Source organism: Salvelinus alpinus, chromosome 7 (assembly GCF_045679555.1).
Source record: "Salvelinus alpinus chromosome 7, SLU_Salpinus.1, whole genome shotgun sequence".
Classification (NCBI taxonomy): Eukaryota; Metazoa; Chordata; class Actinopteri; order Salmoniformes; family Salmonidae; genus Salvelinus; species Salvelinus alpinus.
In genome coordinates, this window is record NC_092092.1 from 81058342 (window position 1) to 81078638 (window position 20297).

The following is a 20297-nucleotide window of genomic DNA, read 5'->3' on the forward strand; positions in this document are numbered from 1 at the left end:
GTGATATCTGTTCCTGTTGGAGCCTGTGATATCTGTTCCTGTTGGAGCCTGTGATATCTGTTCCTGTTGGAGCCTGTGATATCTGTTCCTGTTGGAGCCTGTGATATCTGTTCCTGTTGGAGCCTGTGATATCTGTTCCTGTTGGAGCCTGTGATATCTGTTCCTGTTGGAGCCTGTGATATCTGTTCCTGTTGGAGCCTGTGAAATCTGTTTCTGTTGGCACGAAAGAGGACATTTTCGAAACAAGCTCATGAAAAACAATAATAGGCTACTGACTGTAAACATACAGAGGCTGTAAACAGCGTCACTCCTAAAAAAACAAACATACGGAAGCTGTAAACAGCGTCACTCCTACAATAACACACATACAGAGGCTGTAAACAGCGTCACTCCTACAAAAACAAACATACGGAGGATGTAAACAGCGTCACTCCTACAAAAACAAACATACGGAGGATGTAAACAGCGTCACTCCTACAAAAACAAACATACGGAGGCTGTAAACAGCGTCACTCCTACAATAACACACATACGGAGGCTGTAAACAGCGTCACTCCTACAATAACACACATACAGAGGCTGTAAACAGCGTCACTCCTACAATAACACACATACGGAGGCTGTAAACAGCGTCACTCCTACAATAACACACATACAGAGGCTGTAAACAGCGTCACTCCTACAATAACACACATACGGAGGCTGTAAACAGCGTCACTCCTACAATAACAAACATACAGAGGCTGTAAACAGCGTCACTCCTACAATAACACACATACAGAGGCTGTAAACAACGTCACTCCTACAATAACAAACATACGGAGGCTGTAAACAGAGGGCTGTGTCACTCCTACAATAACAAACATACGGAGGCTGTAAACAGCGTCACTCCTACAATAACAATCAATCCGTCCTTGACTGGCAAATTAATTGCGGCAGACTTTCAATGTTGTTATTATTTCTTAAAGCCTTCCCTTAAAGTGTATATAATCAAACTCAGAAAGTGTCCCATGATTTATCCTTATGAAAAAACCTGTAAAAAAAAAACAACCTGAAAATTGTTCCAAAAGTTGCTTAAAAATAAATAAAAATAAGGAAAAGCCCCACATTATCTTATACACTGTCCACCCTCTGGATACAATGAATCAGATATGTTATATTTGTACAATATAGTTTTAATGTATTGATACTTTATTATATGTAACTGTTTTTAACCTATTGGGAGTTCTGTTGTTTGGGGTGGAAATATAGCGTTTTGCCACAAAACATGATTATTTGCCTCTGAAGTAAAAATGATCTTGCAATATTTCAAACAAAATCATGTCGGTCTTTTCATTAGCCCATGGGGTTAGGGTTAGCCCATGGGGTTAGGGTTAGCCCATGAGGTTAGGGTTAGCCCATGGGGTTAGGGTTAGCCCATGGGGTTAGGGTTAGCCCATGAGGTTAGGGTTAGCCCATGAGGTTAGGGTTAGCCCATGAGGTTAGGGTTAGCCCATGGGGTTAGGGTTAGCCCATGGGGTTAGCCCATGAGGTTAGGGTTAGCCCATGAGGTTAGGGTTAGCCCATGGGGTTAGGGTTAGCCCATGGGGTTAGGGTTAGCCCATGGGGTTAGGGTTAGCCCATGAGGTTAGGGTTAGCCCATGAGGTTAGGGTTAGCCCATGGGGTTAGGGTTAGCCCATGGGGTTAGGGTTAGCCCATGGGGTTAGGGTTAGCCCATGAGGTTAGGGTTAGCCCATGGGGTTAGGGTTAGCTCATGGGGTTAGGGTTAGCCCATGGGGTTAGGGTTAGCCCATGAGGTTAGGGTTAGCCCATGGGGTTAGGGTTAGCCCATGGGGTTAGGGTTAGCCCATGGGGTTAGGGTTAGCCCATGAGGTTAGGGTTAACCCATGGGGTTAGGGTTAGCCCATGGGGTTAGGGTTAGCCCATGGGGTTAGGGTTAGCCCATGGGGTTAGGGTTAGCCCATGTCATGGCAAGATGAAAACAATAATAGCTTTATCACTTTCACAAAATGTATTTTTAATTCATGTCAATTTACCAACATTTCTGAAAATGTATATGTTGCATTTTGGAATCAAACCCTTCAAACACAGTTTGTTGAGGTGTGCAGTCAGTGTGTGATCTGTGTATTAGAGAGAGGGGGGGTGCTCACCTTGAGTTTGTCGAAGCGTTCGCTGAGAGAGGAGACTTGATGTTCTCTGTGTCGTCCCACCAGCTTACACAGGGCACATATCAGCTGGTCATCCACGATGCAGTACATATTAACCTTCTCATTCTCATGCTCCAGACAGGTGAGGCCTCTCATGTGAGCGTCATGCACCGGCTCCACCAACCGGTGACTGGTAAACGGCTTCTTATTGGGGTGCGTGGCACGTAGACACCAGTCACAGTACGACACCTCGCACGTCACGCACGTCTTGACTGCCTCGCGCGGCGGGTCCTGCTCGCAGAACTGGCAGCTGATACGGTGCTCCAGAGACATGGTGGCAGTGTGCTGATGAGAGGAGGGCTGGGCCGGGCTGGAGCGGGCGCTGTGGCTGCCGGAGCCTCCTCCTCCGCTGCTGCTATAGGGCCTGTGGCCTCCGGAGAGACCTGGGGCACGACGGCTCTCACTGGGGGAGTTAGGGCCGCTGACGGAGGCCTTCTGGAAACGGTGGATGATGTTCTGCAGGGTCACATTGCGCTTCAGGCCCTCCAGACCGCGGTGGTTCAGCGTGATGACGTAACGGCAGGTGGGGCACTGGAAGGCGGAGATGGACTCTAGAGGTTTGTTGGACGAGCAGTGGGAGACTAGGATGCGGTGGGCGCAGTTGAAACACAGGCTGTGGGCGCAGGGTAAGAGCAGGGGATCTTCAAACAACTCCAGGCAGATTGGGCAGGTGAGCTCAGACTCCAGTGTTTCCATCTTCAGCAGAACCAATCTAGAGGTGACATCAAATCCCAGGGAAGCTGGTCAGTCACCTGAAAGAGGAGATCAGAGACAGAGTTGACAATGAGTACATAGGACTCTAAAACTCTATGCCTCACTGGCAGACTGAATAATGAGACTAGCTGGGTAGAGATGGGGCTGGCAGACTGAATAATGAGACTAGATGGGTAGAGATGGGGATGGCAGACTGAATAATGAGGCTAGCTGGGTAGAGATGGGGCTGGCAGACTGAATAATGAGACTAGATGGGTAGAGATGGGGATGGCAGACTGAATAATGAGGCTAGCTGGGTAGAGATGGGGATGGCAGACTGAATAATGAGACCAGCTGGGTAGAGATGGGGCTGGCAGACTGAATAATGAGACTAACTGGGTAGAGATGGGGATGGCAGACTGAATAATGAGGCTAGCTGGGTAGAGATGGGGATGGCAGACTGAATAAGGAGACCAGCTGGGTAGAGATGGGGCTGGCAGACTGAATAATGAGACTAACTGGGTAGAGATGGGGCTGGCAGACTGAATAATGAGACTAGATGGGTAGAGATGGGGATGGCAGACTGAATAATGAGGCTAGCTGGGTAGAGATGGGGATGGCAGACTGAATAATGAGACCAGCTGGGTAGAGATGGGGCTGGCAGACTGAATAATGAGACTAACTGGGTAGAGATGGGGCTGGCAGACTGAATAATGAGGCTAGCTGGGTAGAGATGGGGATGGCAGACTGAATAACCCTCCCGGGTGGCGCAGTGGTCTAGGGCACTGCATCGCAGTGCTAGCTGCGCCACCAGAGTCTCTGGGTTCGCGCCCAGACTCTGTCGCAGCCGGCCGCAACCGGGAGATCTGTGGGGCGACGCACAATTGGCATAGCGTCGTCCGGGTTAGGGAGGGTTTGCCGGTAGGGAGGGTTTGGCCGGTAGGGATATCCTTGTCTCAGTATGTAAAAAAAAATATATATATAATTTTTTTTTTTTTAATGTTATAAAATGTATGCACTCTACTGTAAGTCGCTCTGGATAAGAGCGTCTGCTAAATGATTAAAATGTAAATGTAAAATGAATAATGAGACTAACTGGGTAGAGATGGGGCTGGCAGACTGAATAATGAGACTAACTGGGTAGAGATGGGGCTGGCAGACTGAATAATGAGGCTAGCTGGGTAGAGATGGGTCTGGCAGACTGAATAATGAGGCTAGCTGGGTAGAGATGGGTCTGGCAGACTGAATAATGAGACTAGATGGGTAGAGATGGGGCTGGCAGACTGAATAATGAGACTAGATGGGTAGAGATGGGGCTGGCAGGCTGAATAATGAGACTAGCTGGGTAGAGATGGGGCTGGCAGACTGAATAATGAGGCTAGCTGGGTAGAGATGGGGATGGCAGACTGAATAATGAGACGAGATGGGGCTGGCAGGCTGAATAATGAGACTAGATGGGTAGAGATGGGGATGGCAGACTGAATAATGAGACTAGATGGGTAGAGATGGGGCTGGCAGACTGAATAATGAGACTAGCTGGGTAGAGATGGGGATGGCAGACTGAATAATGAGACTAGATGGGTAGATTTGGGCCTGGCAGACTGAATAATGAGGCTAGCTGGGTAGAGATTTTTTTTATTTTTTTTTTTTTTTTTTTATTTCACCTTTATTTAACCAGGTAGGCTAGTTGAGAACAAGTTCTCATTTGCAACTGCGACCTGGCCAAGATAAAGCATAGCAGTGTGAACAGACAACACAGAGTTACACATGGAGTAAACAATAAACATAGTCAATAACATGGTGAGAAAAAATAAAAAGAGTAAGTCTATATACAATGTGTGCAAGTAAGGCGAGATAAGGGAGGTGAAGGCAAATAAATACATGAATAAATAAATAACAATATAAAAGGCCATGGAGGCGAAGTGAGTATAACACTGCGAGTAAGATAAAAACTAAAACATCATGATGATTTGCAGTGGAGATGCAAAGTAGAGACAGAAATACTGGTGTGCAAAAGAGCAGAAAAGTAAATAAATAAAAGCAGTATGGGGGGTGAGGTAGGTAAATTGGGTGGGTAGTTTACAGATGGACTATGTACAGCTGCAGCGATCGGTTAGCTGCTCGGATAGCAGATTTTTAAAGTTGTTGAGGGAGATAAAAGTCTCCAACTTCAGAGATTTTTGCAATTCGTTCCAGTCGCAGGCAGCAGAGAACTGGAAGGAAAGGCGTCCAAATGAGGTTTTGGCTTTAGGGATGATCAGTGAGATACACCTGCTGGAGCGCGTGTTGCAGGTGGGTGTAGCCATCGTGACCAGTGAACTGAGATAAGGCGGCACTTTACCTAGCATAGCCTTGTAGATGACCTGGAGCCAGTGGGTCTGACGACGAACATGTAGCGAGGGCCAGCCGACTAGGGCATACAGGTCGCAGTGGTGGGTCGTATAAGGTGCTTTAGTAACAAAACGAATGGCACTGTGATAAACTGCATCCAGTTTGCTGAGTAGAGTATTGGAAGCTATTTTGTAGATGACATCGCCGAAGTCGAGGATCGGTAGGATAGTCAGTTTTACTAGGGTAAGTTTGGCGGCGTGAGTGAAGGAGGCTTTGTTGCGGAATAGAAAGCCGATTCTTGCTTTGATTTTGGATTGGAGATGTTTGATATGAGTCTGGAAGGAGAGTTTGCAGTCTAGCCAGACACCTAGGTACTTATAGATGTCCACATATTCTAGGTCGGAACCGTCCAGGGTGGTGATGCTAGTCGGGCGTGCGGGTGCAGGCAGCGAACGGTTGAAAAGCATGCATTTGGTTTTACTAGCGTTTAAGAGCAGTTGGAGGCCACGGAAGGAGTGTTGTATGGCATTGAAGCTCGTTTGGAGGTTAGATAGTACAGTGTCCAAGGAAGGGCCGGAAGTATATAGAATGGTGTCGTCTGCGTAGAGGTGGATCAGGGAATCGCCCGCAGCAAGAGCAACATCATTGATGTATACAGAGAAAAGAGTCGGCCCGAGAATTGAACCCTGTGGTACCCCCATAGAGACTGCCAGAGGACCGGACAACATGCCCTCCGATTTGACACACTGAACTCTGTCTGCAGAAGTAGTTGGTGAACCAGGCAAGGCAGTCATTAGAAAAACCGAGGCTACTGAGTCTGCCGATAAGAATATGGTGATTGACAGAGTCGAAAGCCTTGGCCAGGTCGATGAAGACGGCTGCACAGTAATGTCTTTTATCGATGGCGGTTATGATATCGTTTAGTACCTTGAGCGTGGCTGAGGTGCACCCATGACCGGCTCGGAAACCGGATTGCACAGCGGAGAAGGTACGGTGGGATTCGAGATGGTCAGTGATCTGTTTGTTGACTTGGCTTTCGAAGACCTTAGATAGGCAGGGCAGGATGGATATAGGTCTGTAACAGTTTGGGTCCAGGGTGTCTCCCCCTTTGAAGAGGGGGATGACCGCGGCAGCTTTCCAATCCTTGGGGATCTCAGATGATACGAAGGAGAGGTTGAACAGGCTGGTGATAGGGGGTGCGACAATGGCGGCGGACAGTTTCAGAAATAGGGGGTCCAGATTGTCAAGCCCAGCTGATTTGTATGGGTCCAGGTTTTCCAGCTCTTTCAGAACATCTGCTATCTGGATTTGGGTAAAGGAGAAGCTGGGGAGGCTTGGGCGAGTAGCAGCGGAGGGGGCGGGGCTGTTGGCCAAGGTTGGAGTCGCCAGGAGGAAGGCATGGCCAGCCATTGAGAAATGCTTGTTGAAGTCTTCGATTATCACGGATTTATCGGTGGTGACCGTGTTACCTAGCCTCAGTGCAGTGGGCAGCTGGGAGGAGGTGCTCTTGTTCTCCATGGACTTTACAGTATCCCAGAACTTTTTGGAGTTAGAGCTACAGGATGCAAATTTCTGCTTGAAAAAGCTGGCCTTTGCTTTCCTGACTGACTGCGTGTATTGGTTCCTGACTTCCCTGAACAGTTGCATATCGCGGGGGCTCTTCGATGCTATTGCAGTTCGCCACAGGATGTTTTTGTGCTGGTCGAGGGCAGTCAGGTCTGGAGTGAACCAGGGGCTATATCTGTTCTTGGTTCTGCATTTTTTGAACGGAGCATGCTTGTCTAATATGGTGAGGAAGTAACATTTAAAGAATGACCAGGCATCCTCAACTGACGGGATGAGGTCAATATCCTTCCAGGGAACCCGGGCCAGGTCGATTAGAAAGGCCTGCTCGCAGAAGTGTTTTAGGGAGCGTTTGACAGTGATGAGGGGTGGTCGTTTGACCGCGGACCCGTGGCGGATACAGGCAATGAGGCAGTGATCACTGAGATCTTGATTGAAGACAGCAGAGGTGTATTTGGAGGGCAGGTTGGTCAGGATAATGTCTATTAGGGTGCCCATGTTTACGGATTTAGGGTTGTACCTGGTGGGTTCCTTGATGATTTGTGTGAGATTGAGGGCATCAAGCTTGGATTGTAGGACTGCCGGGGTGTTAAGCATATCCCAGTTTAGGTCACCTAACAGAACAAACTCTGAAGCTAGATGGGGAGCGATCAATTCACAGATGGTGTCCAGGGCACAGCTGGGAGCTGAGGGGGGTCGGTAGCAGGCGGCAACAGTGAGAGACTTATTTCTGGAGAGATTAATTTTTAAAATTAGAAGTTCGAACTGTTTGGGCATAGACCTGGAAAGTATGACAGAACTTTGCAGGCTATCTCTGCAGTAGATTGCAACTCCTCCCCCTTTGGCAGTTCTATCTTGACGGAAAGTGTTATAGTTGGGTATGGAAATCTCAGAATTTTTGGTGGCCTTCCTAAGCCAGGATTCGGACACGGCAAGGACATCAGGGTTGGCAGAGTGTGCTAAAGCGGTGAGTAAGGCAAACTTAGGGAGGAGGCTTCTGATGTTGACATGCATGAGGCCAAGGCTTTTTCGATCACAGAAGTCAACAAATGAGGGTGACTGGGGACATGCAGGGCCTGGGTTTACCTCCACATCACCCGAGGAACAGAGGAGTAGTAGGATGAGGGTGCGGCTAAAGGCTATCAAAACTGGTCGCCTAGAGCGTTGGGGACAAAGAATAAAAGGAGCAGATTTATGGGCGTGGTAGAATAGATTCTGGGCATAATGTGCAGACAGGGGTATGGTGGGGCACGGGTACAGCGGAGGCAAGCCCAGGCACTGGGTGATGATAAGAGAGGTTGTATCTCTGGACATGCTGGTCTCAATGGGTGAGGTCACCGCATGTGTGGGGGGTGGGACGAAGGGGGTATCAGAGGTACGGAGAGTGGAACTACGGGGTCCATTGCAAACCAAAACAATGATAGCTAGCCTGAACAACAGTATGCAAGGCATATTGATATTTGAGGGAGACATACAATAAGGCATAAAGTGATTGCAGGTCTTGATTGGGAGAGCTAGCTAAAACAACAGGTGAGATAACAGCAGCTAGTCAGTTAACACAGCAGCAGCAGGTAAAAATGGCGACGGCTAGGCAGAGAGGGTCGGATTAACTACACACAGATCCTGAGTTAAAGCACAGAGCCGACAGATAAAACACAAATAAACGGAATGGAGTACCGTGAATTAATGGACAGTCAAGCAAGCATCAGCTATGTAGCCAAGTGATCATAGTGTCCAGGGGGCAGCCGTAGATGGAGCAGTGAGGCCTCCACTAAGCTAGCCCGCGGCGTAAGATTGTTCGATAGACCTGTTCAGATAGCAGCCGATATGCTCAAGACAGCTAACGATTAGCGGGCCGCAGTTAGCATATGTGCGTTCAGGTTACGTCGCGATGGAGGGGCCAGTTGAATAACTCCCTCGGGCAGATAACGTCGGTATCCCAGTCGTGAAGGCCCGGTGGGGCTCCGCATCGGCAGTAAAACGGGTCCGGATAGGTAATTGTAGCCCAGGAGTGGCTGATGGAACTCTTCAGCTGGCTAGCTCCGGGATAATTGGTGTTTGCTCCGGAATTGATGTTAGCCAATAGTCACTCGGATAGCAGCTAGTTAGCTGCAAGATCCAGGTGTAAATGTCCAGAGATTGCGGTAAAAATCCGGGGATATGGAGAGAAAATAGGTCTGGTATGCTCTGGTCTGAGTCGCGTTGTACAAAACTGGCAATAGTTTTCAGAGCTAAAGGATAGCTGATAAGCGCTAGAGGCACAAAAAGATGGGGCTGGCAGACTGAATAATGAGACTAGATGGGTAGGGATGGGCCTGGCAGACTGAATAATGAGACTAGATGGGTAGAGATGAGGAAGGTCTGTACAGACAGAAAGGATACACCCTGTTCCCTATATAGTGCACTACTTTTGACCAAGGCCCATACTAGTGCACTATACAGGCAATAGGATGTGATTTGGGACACACCCAGACAGAGATGCAGGCTAATCTGATCAGTGTAATGTCTCCAGCTGAAGACCGGACACAGTGGTGGCAGCCCTGCCCTGCCTGGCATCTCTCCAGAGCCTCCAGCCTCAGTGAGTCTAGCTGCACACTCACACACACACAACTGCCTGCCTGGTGCTGTCAAATGACATGGCATATAATGCATGAGAGGGAGAGAGAGAGAGAGAGAGGAGACACACACAGAGACACACAGAGAGAGAGAGAGAGACAGACACACAGAGACACACAGAGACACAGAGAGAGAAGAGATAGAGAGAGAGAGACATAGAGAGAGTTAGAGAGCTACCCATCGATGCATGTCATGAGAATAGCATCTATCTGTTGCATCTATCTGCGTGTGTAATGTTTACTGCTAATTTGTATTATTTATTTCACTTTTGTTTATTATCTACACTTGCTTCGGCAATGTTAACAAATGTTCCTCATGCCAATAAAGCCCTTAAATTGAATTGAGAGAGAGACAGAGAAAGATTAGAGAGAGAGAGAGAGAGAGAGAGAGAGAGAGAGAGAGAGAGAGAGAGAGAGAGAGAGAGAGAGAAACAGAGAGAGAGAAACAGAGAGAGAGAGAGAGAGAGAGAAACAGAGAGAAACAGAGAGAGAGAAACAGAGAGAGAGAAACAGAGAGAAACAGAGAGAGAGAAACAGAGAGAGAGAGAAACAGAGAGAGAGAAACAGAGAAACAGAGAGAGAGAGAGACAGAGACAGAGGGCTGCTCCGACTCCCAAAACACTCTAAGTATTTTCCTCTCCATTTATTTTTAACCACTCCTTCCTTTCTCTGCCTTGCCTCTAGAGAGGCCTAAATTTAACAGAGTCTGTTGGCTGGACAGATTATAATGTTTCTGAATTCATGGATTTCACTGGGTCCTGAACATGAAAGGCACAAATCACCTCAGCCAGCAGGGAAAGTGGCAAGCCTTGTCCTCACTCCCTCTCTTCCCCTTCCCCTCCTCTAACCCTGGCGAACACCTCGCAGGCAGACGGTTCCACACTCCTCATCTACTCCCTCCGACCCTCTCTCTCGCTCTCCCCCCCCCCCCTCTCTCCTCCTCTCCCCCCCCCCCCCCTCTCTCATCCTCTCTTTTACTTGCTCTTTTCTTTTTTCTAGAGAAACAAAGTAAGCAGCATGGAACAGGAGGGTATTAAAACCACTGACCCCTGATGATGCATTTTCATTAAGAGTTGTCATTCTTGCTTGAAAATCCCACCCCCCCAATTCTCTCTCACTGCTCTTGCAAGGACCTAGGCCTCTCCCATCAGAGTTGAAACATGTCTATACATAGTGTACATACATAGTGTACATACATAGTGTCTATACATAGTGTACATACATAGTGTACATACATAGTGTACATACATAGTGTCTATACATAGTGTACATACATAGTGTACCTACATAGTGTACATACATAGTGTACATACATAGTGTACATACATAGTGTACCTACATAGTGTATATACATAGTGTACATACATAGTGTACATACATCGTGTACATACATAGTGTCTATACATAGTGTACATACATAGTGTACCTACATAGTGTACCTACATAGTGTATATACATAGTGTACATACATAGTGTACATACATAGTGTACATACATAGTGTCTATACATAGTGTACATACATAGTGTCTATACATAGTGTACATACATAGTGTACTACATAGTGTCTATACATAGTGTACATACATAGTGTACATACATAGTGTACATACATAGTGTACATACATAGTGTACTACATAGTGTCTATACATAGTGTATATACATAGTGTACATACATAGTGTACATACATAGTGTACATACATAGTGTCTATACATAGTGTACATACATAGTGTACATACATAGTGTCTATACATAGTGTACATACATAGTGTACATACATAGTGTACATACATAGTGTCTATACATAGTGTACATACATAGTGTACATACATAGTGTCTATACATAGTGTACATACATAGTGTCTATACATAGTGTACATACATAGTGTACATACATAGTGTACATACATAGTGTACATACATAGTGTACATACATAGTGTCTATACATAGTGTACATACATAGTGTCTATACATAGTGTACATACATAGTGTACATACATAGTGTCTATACATAGTGTACATACATAGTGTACCTACATAGTGTACATACATAGTGTACATACATAGTGTACATACATAGTGTACCTACATAGTGTATATACATAGTGTACATACATAGTGTACATACATAGTGTACATACATAGTGTCTATACATAGTGTACATACATAGTGTACCTACATAGTGTACCTACATAGTGTATATACATAGTGTACATACATAGTGTACATACATAGTGTACATACATAGTGTCTATACATAGTGTACATACATAGTGTCTATACATAGTGTACATACATAGTGTACTACATAGTGTCTATACATAGTGTACATACATAGTGTACATACATAGTGTACATACATAGTGTACATACATAGTGTACTACATAGTGTCTATACATAGTGTATATACATAGTGTACATACATAGTGTACATACATAGTGTACATACATAGTGTCTATACATAGTGTACATACATAGTGTACATACATAGTGTCTATACATAGTGTACATACATAGTGTACATACATAGTGTACATACATAGTGTCTATACATAGTGTACATACATAGTGTACATACATAGTGTCTATACATAGTGTCTATACATAGTGTACATACATAGTGTACATACATAGTGTACATACATAGTGTACATACATAGTGTACATACATAGCCTATTCCATTGAGGACCACAATGGACAGATCCTCTTTTTTCACTGGTGTTCAATGTTCAGTTGTATATTTGATGGCAACTGACAACTTTGTCCACTATGGAAGCTCCTCAAATGAAAACAGCACATACAAAGACAGGAACGGTCACAAGAGAGGACAGAGGCTTGAAGACATCATTCCCCAACCCAAACCCCACAGACATGTCAACTTAGACTGGTTTCAGATCTCTTTGTACTGTCACCGTCATAGTTGGCAAGAGAGCACAAACAGATCTGGGACCAGGCTAATGGTCACTACCCTCGGACATTGAACCAGTTTTCAAAGCGAACATGATTTAAGCACCAGATAGCTGCTTGTGACGGCCTAGCTAGCTACCGTTCCACTACAAATTAATCACCGGGAAAAATAGACAATATCTCAGACCCGTAGCCAATCATGCAGATAATACGCCAGGACCAGTGTCTGTCCTCCACATTCACCTTGGTCGGACGGACGGAGGCACGGCTGAGATTTTATCAGCTGCTTTATTTGGTCGATATCAGGTAGGTTGGTTTTATGTTAGTTGGGAGACCTCACAGGCAGCAACTAGACCTGTGTCTCAAATGGCACCCAGTTCTCTATATAGTGCACTACTTTTTGACCAGAGCTCTATGGGTAGTTGTGCACTATATATGGAATAGGGCACCATTGGAGACACATCCCTAGGTGGTATATGTTAAGAGGTAGACGAGGCTGGCTGGTCCACCATGCTAACAAAAGGCCTGTTCTATCTGTGTCAGACAGTCAGATAGGAGATAAGCATCCCGGAGCCAGAGACGAGGAAGGGGGAGGAAGGAAGGTTGACCTCTGTGACCCCTTGGCTGCTCCAGGTGACTGGTAAGATAGCAGATAGAAAGACATAGCCTAGCTACTGTAGATGGGCAAATGTATATACTAATCGGGACAATAGTTCACCCAAAATGACACTTTCGTTTCCTTACCCTGTAAGCAGTCTATGGACAAGGTACGACCACAATCCATGCTTGGGTTTTATTTCCCTGACAGCGTATCCAAATGCTAACATTTTGGCATTTTGTGGAACAAATCCCATTCAACTCATGGTCACGATATTAGCATTTTTCACGCTTCATGTCCAAATCATACGAAAGTATCTCAAATTGATTGTAAAAGCTCAACAAAGTCACTTATAGCTGATTTGAACATGTCCATAGACTGCTTATAGGGTAAGGAATCCATTCTGTCATTTGGTACTTTGGGTGATCTAACCCTTTATCAATACTAAACTAGAATGATGCTAAATCTCTTCCACTGAGGGTTGTTTCTCTATTTGTCTGGTGAGGAGTGGGCCTCCCACAATGGCCAGATTGACGCAGACAGTGACTCATTTGGCAGACATATTTCATTTGATTGGAATTAGCTTTTTATTGCTTAACAGGGTGAGAAACGTGTGTACGTACGCCACATAGCTTACAAATGAAGAGACATATGTGTAAGCATTAACACTGAATAGACAGCCTCATTATCCATTTTCTCCGCTGTGTCACTTGGGAGAATAAAGCTCAGAAGACGAGAACACAGAAATAAAAACAGATTTAGTCTCCGTCCCAAATCAGCCCTATTCCCTATATAGTGCACTATTTTGGACTAGAGCCCATAGAAGCTCTGGTCATTAGTAGTGCACATACGCGCCGTTTCGAACAAGCTAAATTAGTTATCTGTAATATTAATTTATTCATTTTCACCATCAGCTGAAAATGCCTGTCTGGACTATAAACGTTAAGTCCTGCAGTAATCAACATAAGACGAGGTGAAATAGAGACGGCTCTCTGTAAAGCGGAGTGGCTGAGTCTGTTCTCAGGGGTTCTGTACTCCAAGCAGATGCTGTTCTGGAGCCTTATTGAACACTTCACCTCAACAAGAACATCACATTAAGGCTTGCATCTCAAATGGCACCCTATTCCCTACATAGTGCACTACCTTTGACCGGGGTCTATAGGACTCAGGTCCAAATAAGTGCACTATATAGGGAACAGGGTGCATTTGGGACGTACCCAAAGTGGCATACATTAGTCGGCTGCTGTTTCTCTAATCCACTTATAGAACTATACAGCTGCACAGCATTAAACACATTTTACGCTTTATACAACAAACTAAACATTTTGACTATCTCAAATCTGCTATCTGCCTTACTGGTTCACTGTCCTACAGCTCAATGAGGATATCACCTCCCTGTTAAACTACTGGTTCACTGTCCTACAGCTCAATGAGGATATCACCTCCCTGTTAAACTACTGGTTCACTGTCCTACAGCTCAATGAGGATATCACCTCCCTGTTAAACTACTGGTTCACTGTCCTACAGCTCAATGAGGATATCACCTCCCTGTTAAACTACTGGTTCACTGTCCTACAGCTCAATGAGGATATCACCTCCCTGTTAAACTACTGGTTCACTGTCCTACAGCTCAATGAGGATATCACCTCCCTGTTAAACTACTGGTTCACTGTCCTACAGCTCAATGAGGATATCACCTCCCTGTTAAACTACTGATTCACTGTCCTACAGCTCAATGAGGATATCACCTCCCTGTTAAACTACTGGTTCACTGTCCTACAGCTCAATGAGGATATCACCTCCCTGTTAAACTACTGGTTCACTGTCCTACAGCTCAATGAGGATATAACCTCCCTGTTAAACTACTGGTTCACTGTCCTACAGCTCAATGAGGATATCACCTCCCTGTTATTAAACTACTGGTTCACTGTCCTACAGTTCAATGAGGATATCACCTCACTGTTAAACTAATGGTTCACTGTCCTACAGCACAATGAGGATGTAACCTCCCTGTTAAACTACTGGTTCACTGTCCTACAGCTCAATGAGGATATAACCTCCCTGTTAAACTACTGGTTCACTGTCCTACAGCTCAATGAGGATGTAACCTCCCTGTTAAACTACTGGTTCACTGTCCTACAGCTCAATGAGGATGTAACCTCCCTGTTAAACTACTGGTTCACTGTCCTACAGCTCAATGAGGATGTAACCTCCCTGTTAAACTACTGGTTCACTGTCCTACAGCTCAATGAGGATATCACCTCCCTGTTAAACTACTGGTTCACTGTCCTACAGCTCAATGAGGATATCACCTCCCTGTTAAACTAATGGTTCACTGTCCTACAGCTCAATGAGGATATAACCTCCCTGTTAAACTACTGGTTCACTGTCCTACAGCTCAATGAGGATATCACCTCCCTGTTAAACTAATGGTTCACTGTCCTACAGCTCAATGAGGATATAACCTCCCTGTTAAACTACTGGTTCACTGTCCTAGAGCGCAATGAGGATGTAACCTCCCTGTTAAACTACTGGTTCACTGTCCTACAGCTCAATGAGGATATCACCTCCCTGTTAAACTACTGGTTCCCTGTCCTACAGCTCAATGAGGATATCACCTCCCTGTTAAACTACTGGTTCACTGTCCTACAGCGCAATGAGGATGTAACCTCCCTGTTAAACTACTGGTTCACTGTCCTACAGCTCAATGAGGATGTAACCTCCCTGTTAAACTACTGGTTCACTGTCCTACAGCTCAATGAGGATATCACCTCCCTGTTAAACTACTGGTTCACTGTCCTACAGCTCAATTAGGATATAACCTCCCTGTTAAACTACTTGTTCACTGTCCTACAGCTCAATGAGGATATCACCTCCCTGTTAAACTACTTGTTCACTGTCCTACAGCTCAATGAGGATATCACCTCCCTGTTAAACTACTGGTTCACTGTCCTACAGCTCAATGAGGATATCACCTCCCTGTTAAACTACTGGTTCACTGTCCTACAGCTCAGTGAGGATATAACCTCCCTGTTAAACTACTGGTTCACTGTCCTACAGCTCAATGAAGATATCACCTCCCTGTTAAACTACTGGTTCACTGTCTTACAGCTCAATGAGGATATAACCTCCCTGTTAAACTACTGGTTCACTGTCCTACAGCTCAATGAGGATATCACCTCCCTGTTAAACTACTGGTTCACTGTCCTACAGCTCAATGAGGAAATAACCTGCCTGTTAAACTACTGGTTCACTGTCCTACAGCTCAATGAGGATATCACCTCCCTGTTAAACTACTGGTTCACTGTCCTACAGCTCAATGAGGATATAACATCCCTGTTAAACTACTGGTTCACTGTCCTACAGCTCAATGAGGATATAACATCCCTGTTAAACTACTGGTTCACTGTCTTACAGCTCAATGAGGATATCACCTCCCTGTTAAACTACTGGTTCACTGTCTTACAGCTCAATGAGGATATCACCTCCCTGTTAAACTACTGGTTCACTGTCCTACAGCTCAATGAGGATATAACCTCCCTGTTAAACTACAGGTTCACTGTCCTACAGCTCAATGAGCATATAACCTCCATGTTAAACTACTGGTTCACTGTCCTACAGCTCAATGAGGATGTAACCTCCCTGTTAAACTACTGGTTCACTGTCCTACAGCTCAATGAGGATATCACCTCCCTGTTAAACTACTGGTCCACTGTCCAACAGCTCAATGAGGATATAACCTCCCTGTTAAACTACTGGTTCACTGTCCTACAGCTCAATGAGGATATAACCTCCCTGTTAAACTACTGGTTCACTGTCCTACAGCTCAATGAGGATATCACCTCCTTGTTAAACTACTGGTTCACTGTCCTACAGCTCAATGAGGATATAACCTCCCTGTTAAACTACTGGTTCACTGTCCTACAGCTCAATGAGGATATCACCTCCCTGTTAAACTACTGGTTCACTGTCTTACAGCTCAATGAGGATATAACCTCCCTGTTAAACTACTGGTTCACTGTTCTACAGCTCAATGAGGATATCACCTCCCATGACAACCAGGGGTTCTGATTGACTCCCAGTATAGGAGTATATTGTAGACATGACAACCAGGGGTTCTGATTGACTCTCAGTATAGGAGTCTAAAGTAGACATGACAACCAGGGGTTCTGATTGACTCTCAGTATAGGAGTCTATTGTAGGCATGACAACCAGGGGTTCTGATTGACTCTCAGTATAGGAGTCTATTGTAAGCATGACAACCAGGGGTTCTGATTGACTCTCAGTATAGGAGTCTATTGTAAGCATGACAACCAGGGGTTCTGATTGACTCTCAGTATAGGAGTCTATTGTAGGCATGACAACCAGGGGTTCTGATTGACTCTCAGTATAGGAGTCTATTGTAAGCATGACAACCAGGGGTTCTGATTGACTCTCAGTATAGGAGTCTATTGTAAGCATGACAACCAGGGGTTCTGATTGACTCTCAGTATAGGAGTCTATTGTAGGCATGACAACCAGGGCTTCTGATTGACTCTCAGTATAGGAGTCTATTGTAGGCATGACAACCAGGGGTTCTGATTGATATTTATTTTGTGTTTGCATTTGTCTGAGTCTCTGTCTGCGTCCCAAATGGCAACATATTTCCTATGGGCCCTGGTCAAAAGTAGTACACTACTTAGGGAACATAGGAGGTTGGTGGCACCTTAATTAGGGAGGACGGGCTCGTGGTAATGACTGGAGCGGAATCAGTGGAATGGTATCAAATACATCAAACGCATGGTTTCCATGGTTTCCAGGTGTTTGATGCCATTCCATTAGTTCCGTCCCAGACATTATTATGAGCCGTCCTCCCCTCAGCAGCCTCCACTGGTAGGGAATAGGGTGCCATTTGATACACAGTCTCTGTCTTTGTTTTGTTTGTGTATTTAATCCCAGGGAAGGAACATCCCCAGGGGACTGTGTTCACTGGGCTCTAGCTGAGCCCAGACAAAGCATGCGTCACATTAGAATATGGCATTTCTGGAACAATGACAATTAGCCTTGTTAAAACAATTGGGGACATTTTACTGTAAAGTCACCCACCATGTATAGGCCTCTTCCTTGATGTTTTTTTCCCACATTCACATGAACACAAAAGGAATCCTTTTTGACGTGGTCTTACATATAGCAACAGACTACTATACAGTTCCTTTAAAATAGAATATAGTAACACAAAACATTGTAGATCCAGCGAGGTCCCTTTCAAAAATAATACTCTATTTCTGTTATGCAAACTCCCTTCCAGGAGTGAAAAAAGGACACATACATTAAGAGCCTACAAGACATTAATGCTGAAGCCACGTAACCAGTCCATTAGTCTCTATATTACTATATTCTATGTGTTTGAGTGGGAAGCTGCCTGGGTGTGTGTGTGTGCGTGCATGCGTGTGTGTGTGTGTGTGTACTCCCCTTGGCGTGTGTGTGTGTGTGTGTGTGTGTGTGTGTGTGTGTGTGTGTGTGTGTGTGTGTGTGTGTGTGTGTGTGTGTGTGTGTGTGTGTGAGAGAGAGAGAGAATGGACAGCTCGGCTGCCTGGGCATGCTGGGCTGGCAATCACCTGAAAGTGATGCGGGGGCTGACCCCCTGACTTTTAATGATGGGTGGAACTTGTAAAGGTTAGAAGGTCAGGGCAGAACCGAGCCAGAACTAACATGGAACCGTAAGAACCATTCTAAGAGGCTGCAGCTGTGGATAAAAGTCCCTTTAAATTATGTGGATAAAAGTACCTGTAAATGACGTGGATAAAAGTCCCTGTAAATGACGTGGATAAAAGTCCCTGTAAATGACGTGGATAAAAGTCCCTGTAAATGATGTGGATAAAAGTCCCTGTAAATGACGTGGATAAAAGTCCCTGTAAATGACGTGGATAAAAGTCCCTGTAAATGACGTGGATAAAAGTCCCTGTAAATGACGTGGATAAAAGTCCCTGTAAATTATGTGGATAAAAGTCCCTTTAAATGACGTGGATAAAAGTCCCTGTAAATTATGTGGATAAAAGTCACTGTAAATTATGTGGATAAAAGTCCCTGTAAATGATGTGGATAAAAGTCCCTTTAAATGATGTGGATAAAAGTCCATGTAAATGATGTGGATAAAAGTCCATGTAAATGATGTGGATAAAAGTCCCTGTAAATGATGTGGATAAAAGTCCCTGTAAATGACGTGGATAAAAGTCCCTGTAAATTATGTGGATAAAAGTCACTGTAAATTATGTGGATAAAAGTCCCTGTAAATGATGTGGATAAAAGTCCCTTTAAATGATGTGGATAAAAGTCCATGTAAATGATGTGGATAAAAGTCCCTGTAAATGATGTGGATAAAAGTCCCTGTAAATGATGTGGATAAAAGTCCCTGTAAATGATGTGGATAAAAGTCCCTGTAAATGATGTGGATAAAAGTCCCTGTAAATGATGTGGATAAAAGCCCCTGTAAATGATGAGAGTGGAGAGTGGAGGCAGTTATAGCAGCAAAAGTGGGGGGACCAACTCTATATTTACGGCCATGATTTTGGACTGACATGTTCGACGAGCAGGTGTCCACATACATACACTACATGGTCAAAAAGTATGTGACAGAATACGTCTCAGAAACACAGTAACGATGCACTTACTCATCACAAAGCCTACAGTAGGAATGTCGATGCTACGGTATTGGTGCCAGCGAGCTGCAGTATGAATGACAAGTGAGTCTTTTTCTACGAGCATTTATTGGAGTGACAATCACCACGACGCCCGTGTTGCTACCAGATCTCCACGTGATGTTATTCCTCTCCCTGGGAGATGTCTTGTCTGTCACAACGTGTGTCCCAAAATGGCACCATATTCCCCTATATAGTGCACTACTTTTGAGAAGGGCCCATGGTGCACTATATAAGGAATAGCATGGCATTTGGTACCCAGCGAGCCTCTCTCTGTCACAGTCTCATCCCATGAGGGGTTAGTGTCAACGGGAACTGTGTAGGTGGCTTTAAAGAACAGTAGGACAACAGGGGGTGTACGGTCTGAAGCTGGGAGTGTTACAGTATGCTAGCACCATGACAACAGGGGGTGTACGGTCTGAGGCTGGGAGTGTTACAGTATGCTAGCACCATGACAACAGTTATTCAAGGGGTTCCGGAACTATCTGTCTGGTTCTATTTACCAATCACATAGTTCAATCGTGAGGCAGTTACTGGTGAGAGACTACAAGTCATAACACAAAGCCCTTTGAAACATATTTAGGACCTTTCTACCTCTATTGTGTGACAATCAGACACCACACTAACAGGAAGCTAGTAGAGATGTCAGAGGTTAAATCACTTGAAGGAATCCTTTTTACGTGGTCTTACCTATAGTAA

General features: G+C 45.0%; 1 protein-coding gene across 5 annotated transcripts in view; it reads right to left on the reverse strand.

The window, feature by feature from the left end:
- LOC139581764 (probable E3 ubiquitin-protein ligase MID2) overlaps positions 1-20297 on the reverse strand; it is a 348833-nt gene that overhangs the window by 129684 nt on the left and 198852 nt on the right. For all 5 annotated transcript variants that reach the window (XM_071411908.1, XM_071411911.1, XM_071411910.1 and 2 more), the window contains one exon: positions 2152-2960. In XM_071411908.1, coding sequence (XP_071268009.1) covers positions 2152-2904 — 753 coding nt within the window. In that variant the 5' untranslated portion in view covers positions 2905-2960. The remainder of the gene's footprint in view (positions 1-2151; positions 2961-20297) is intronic.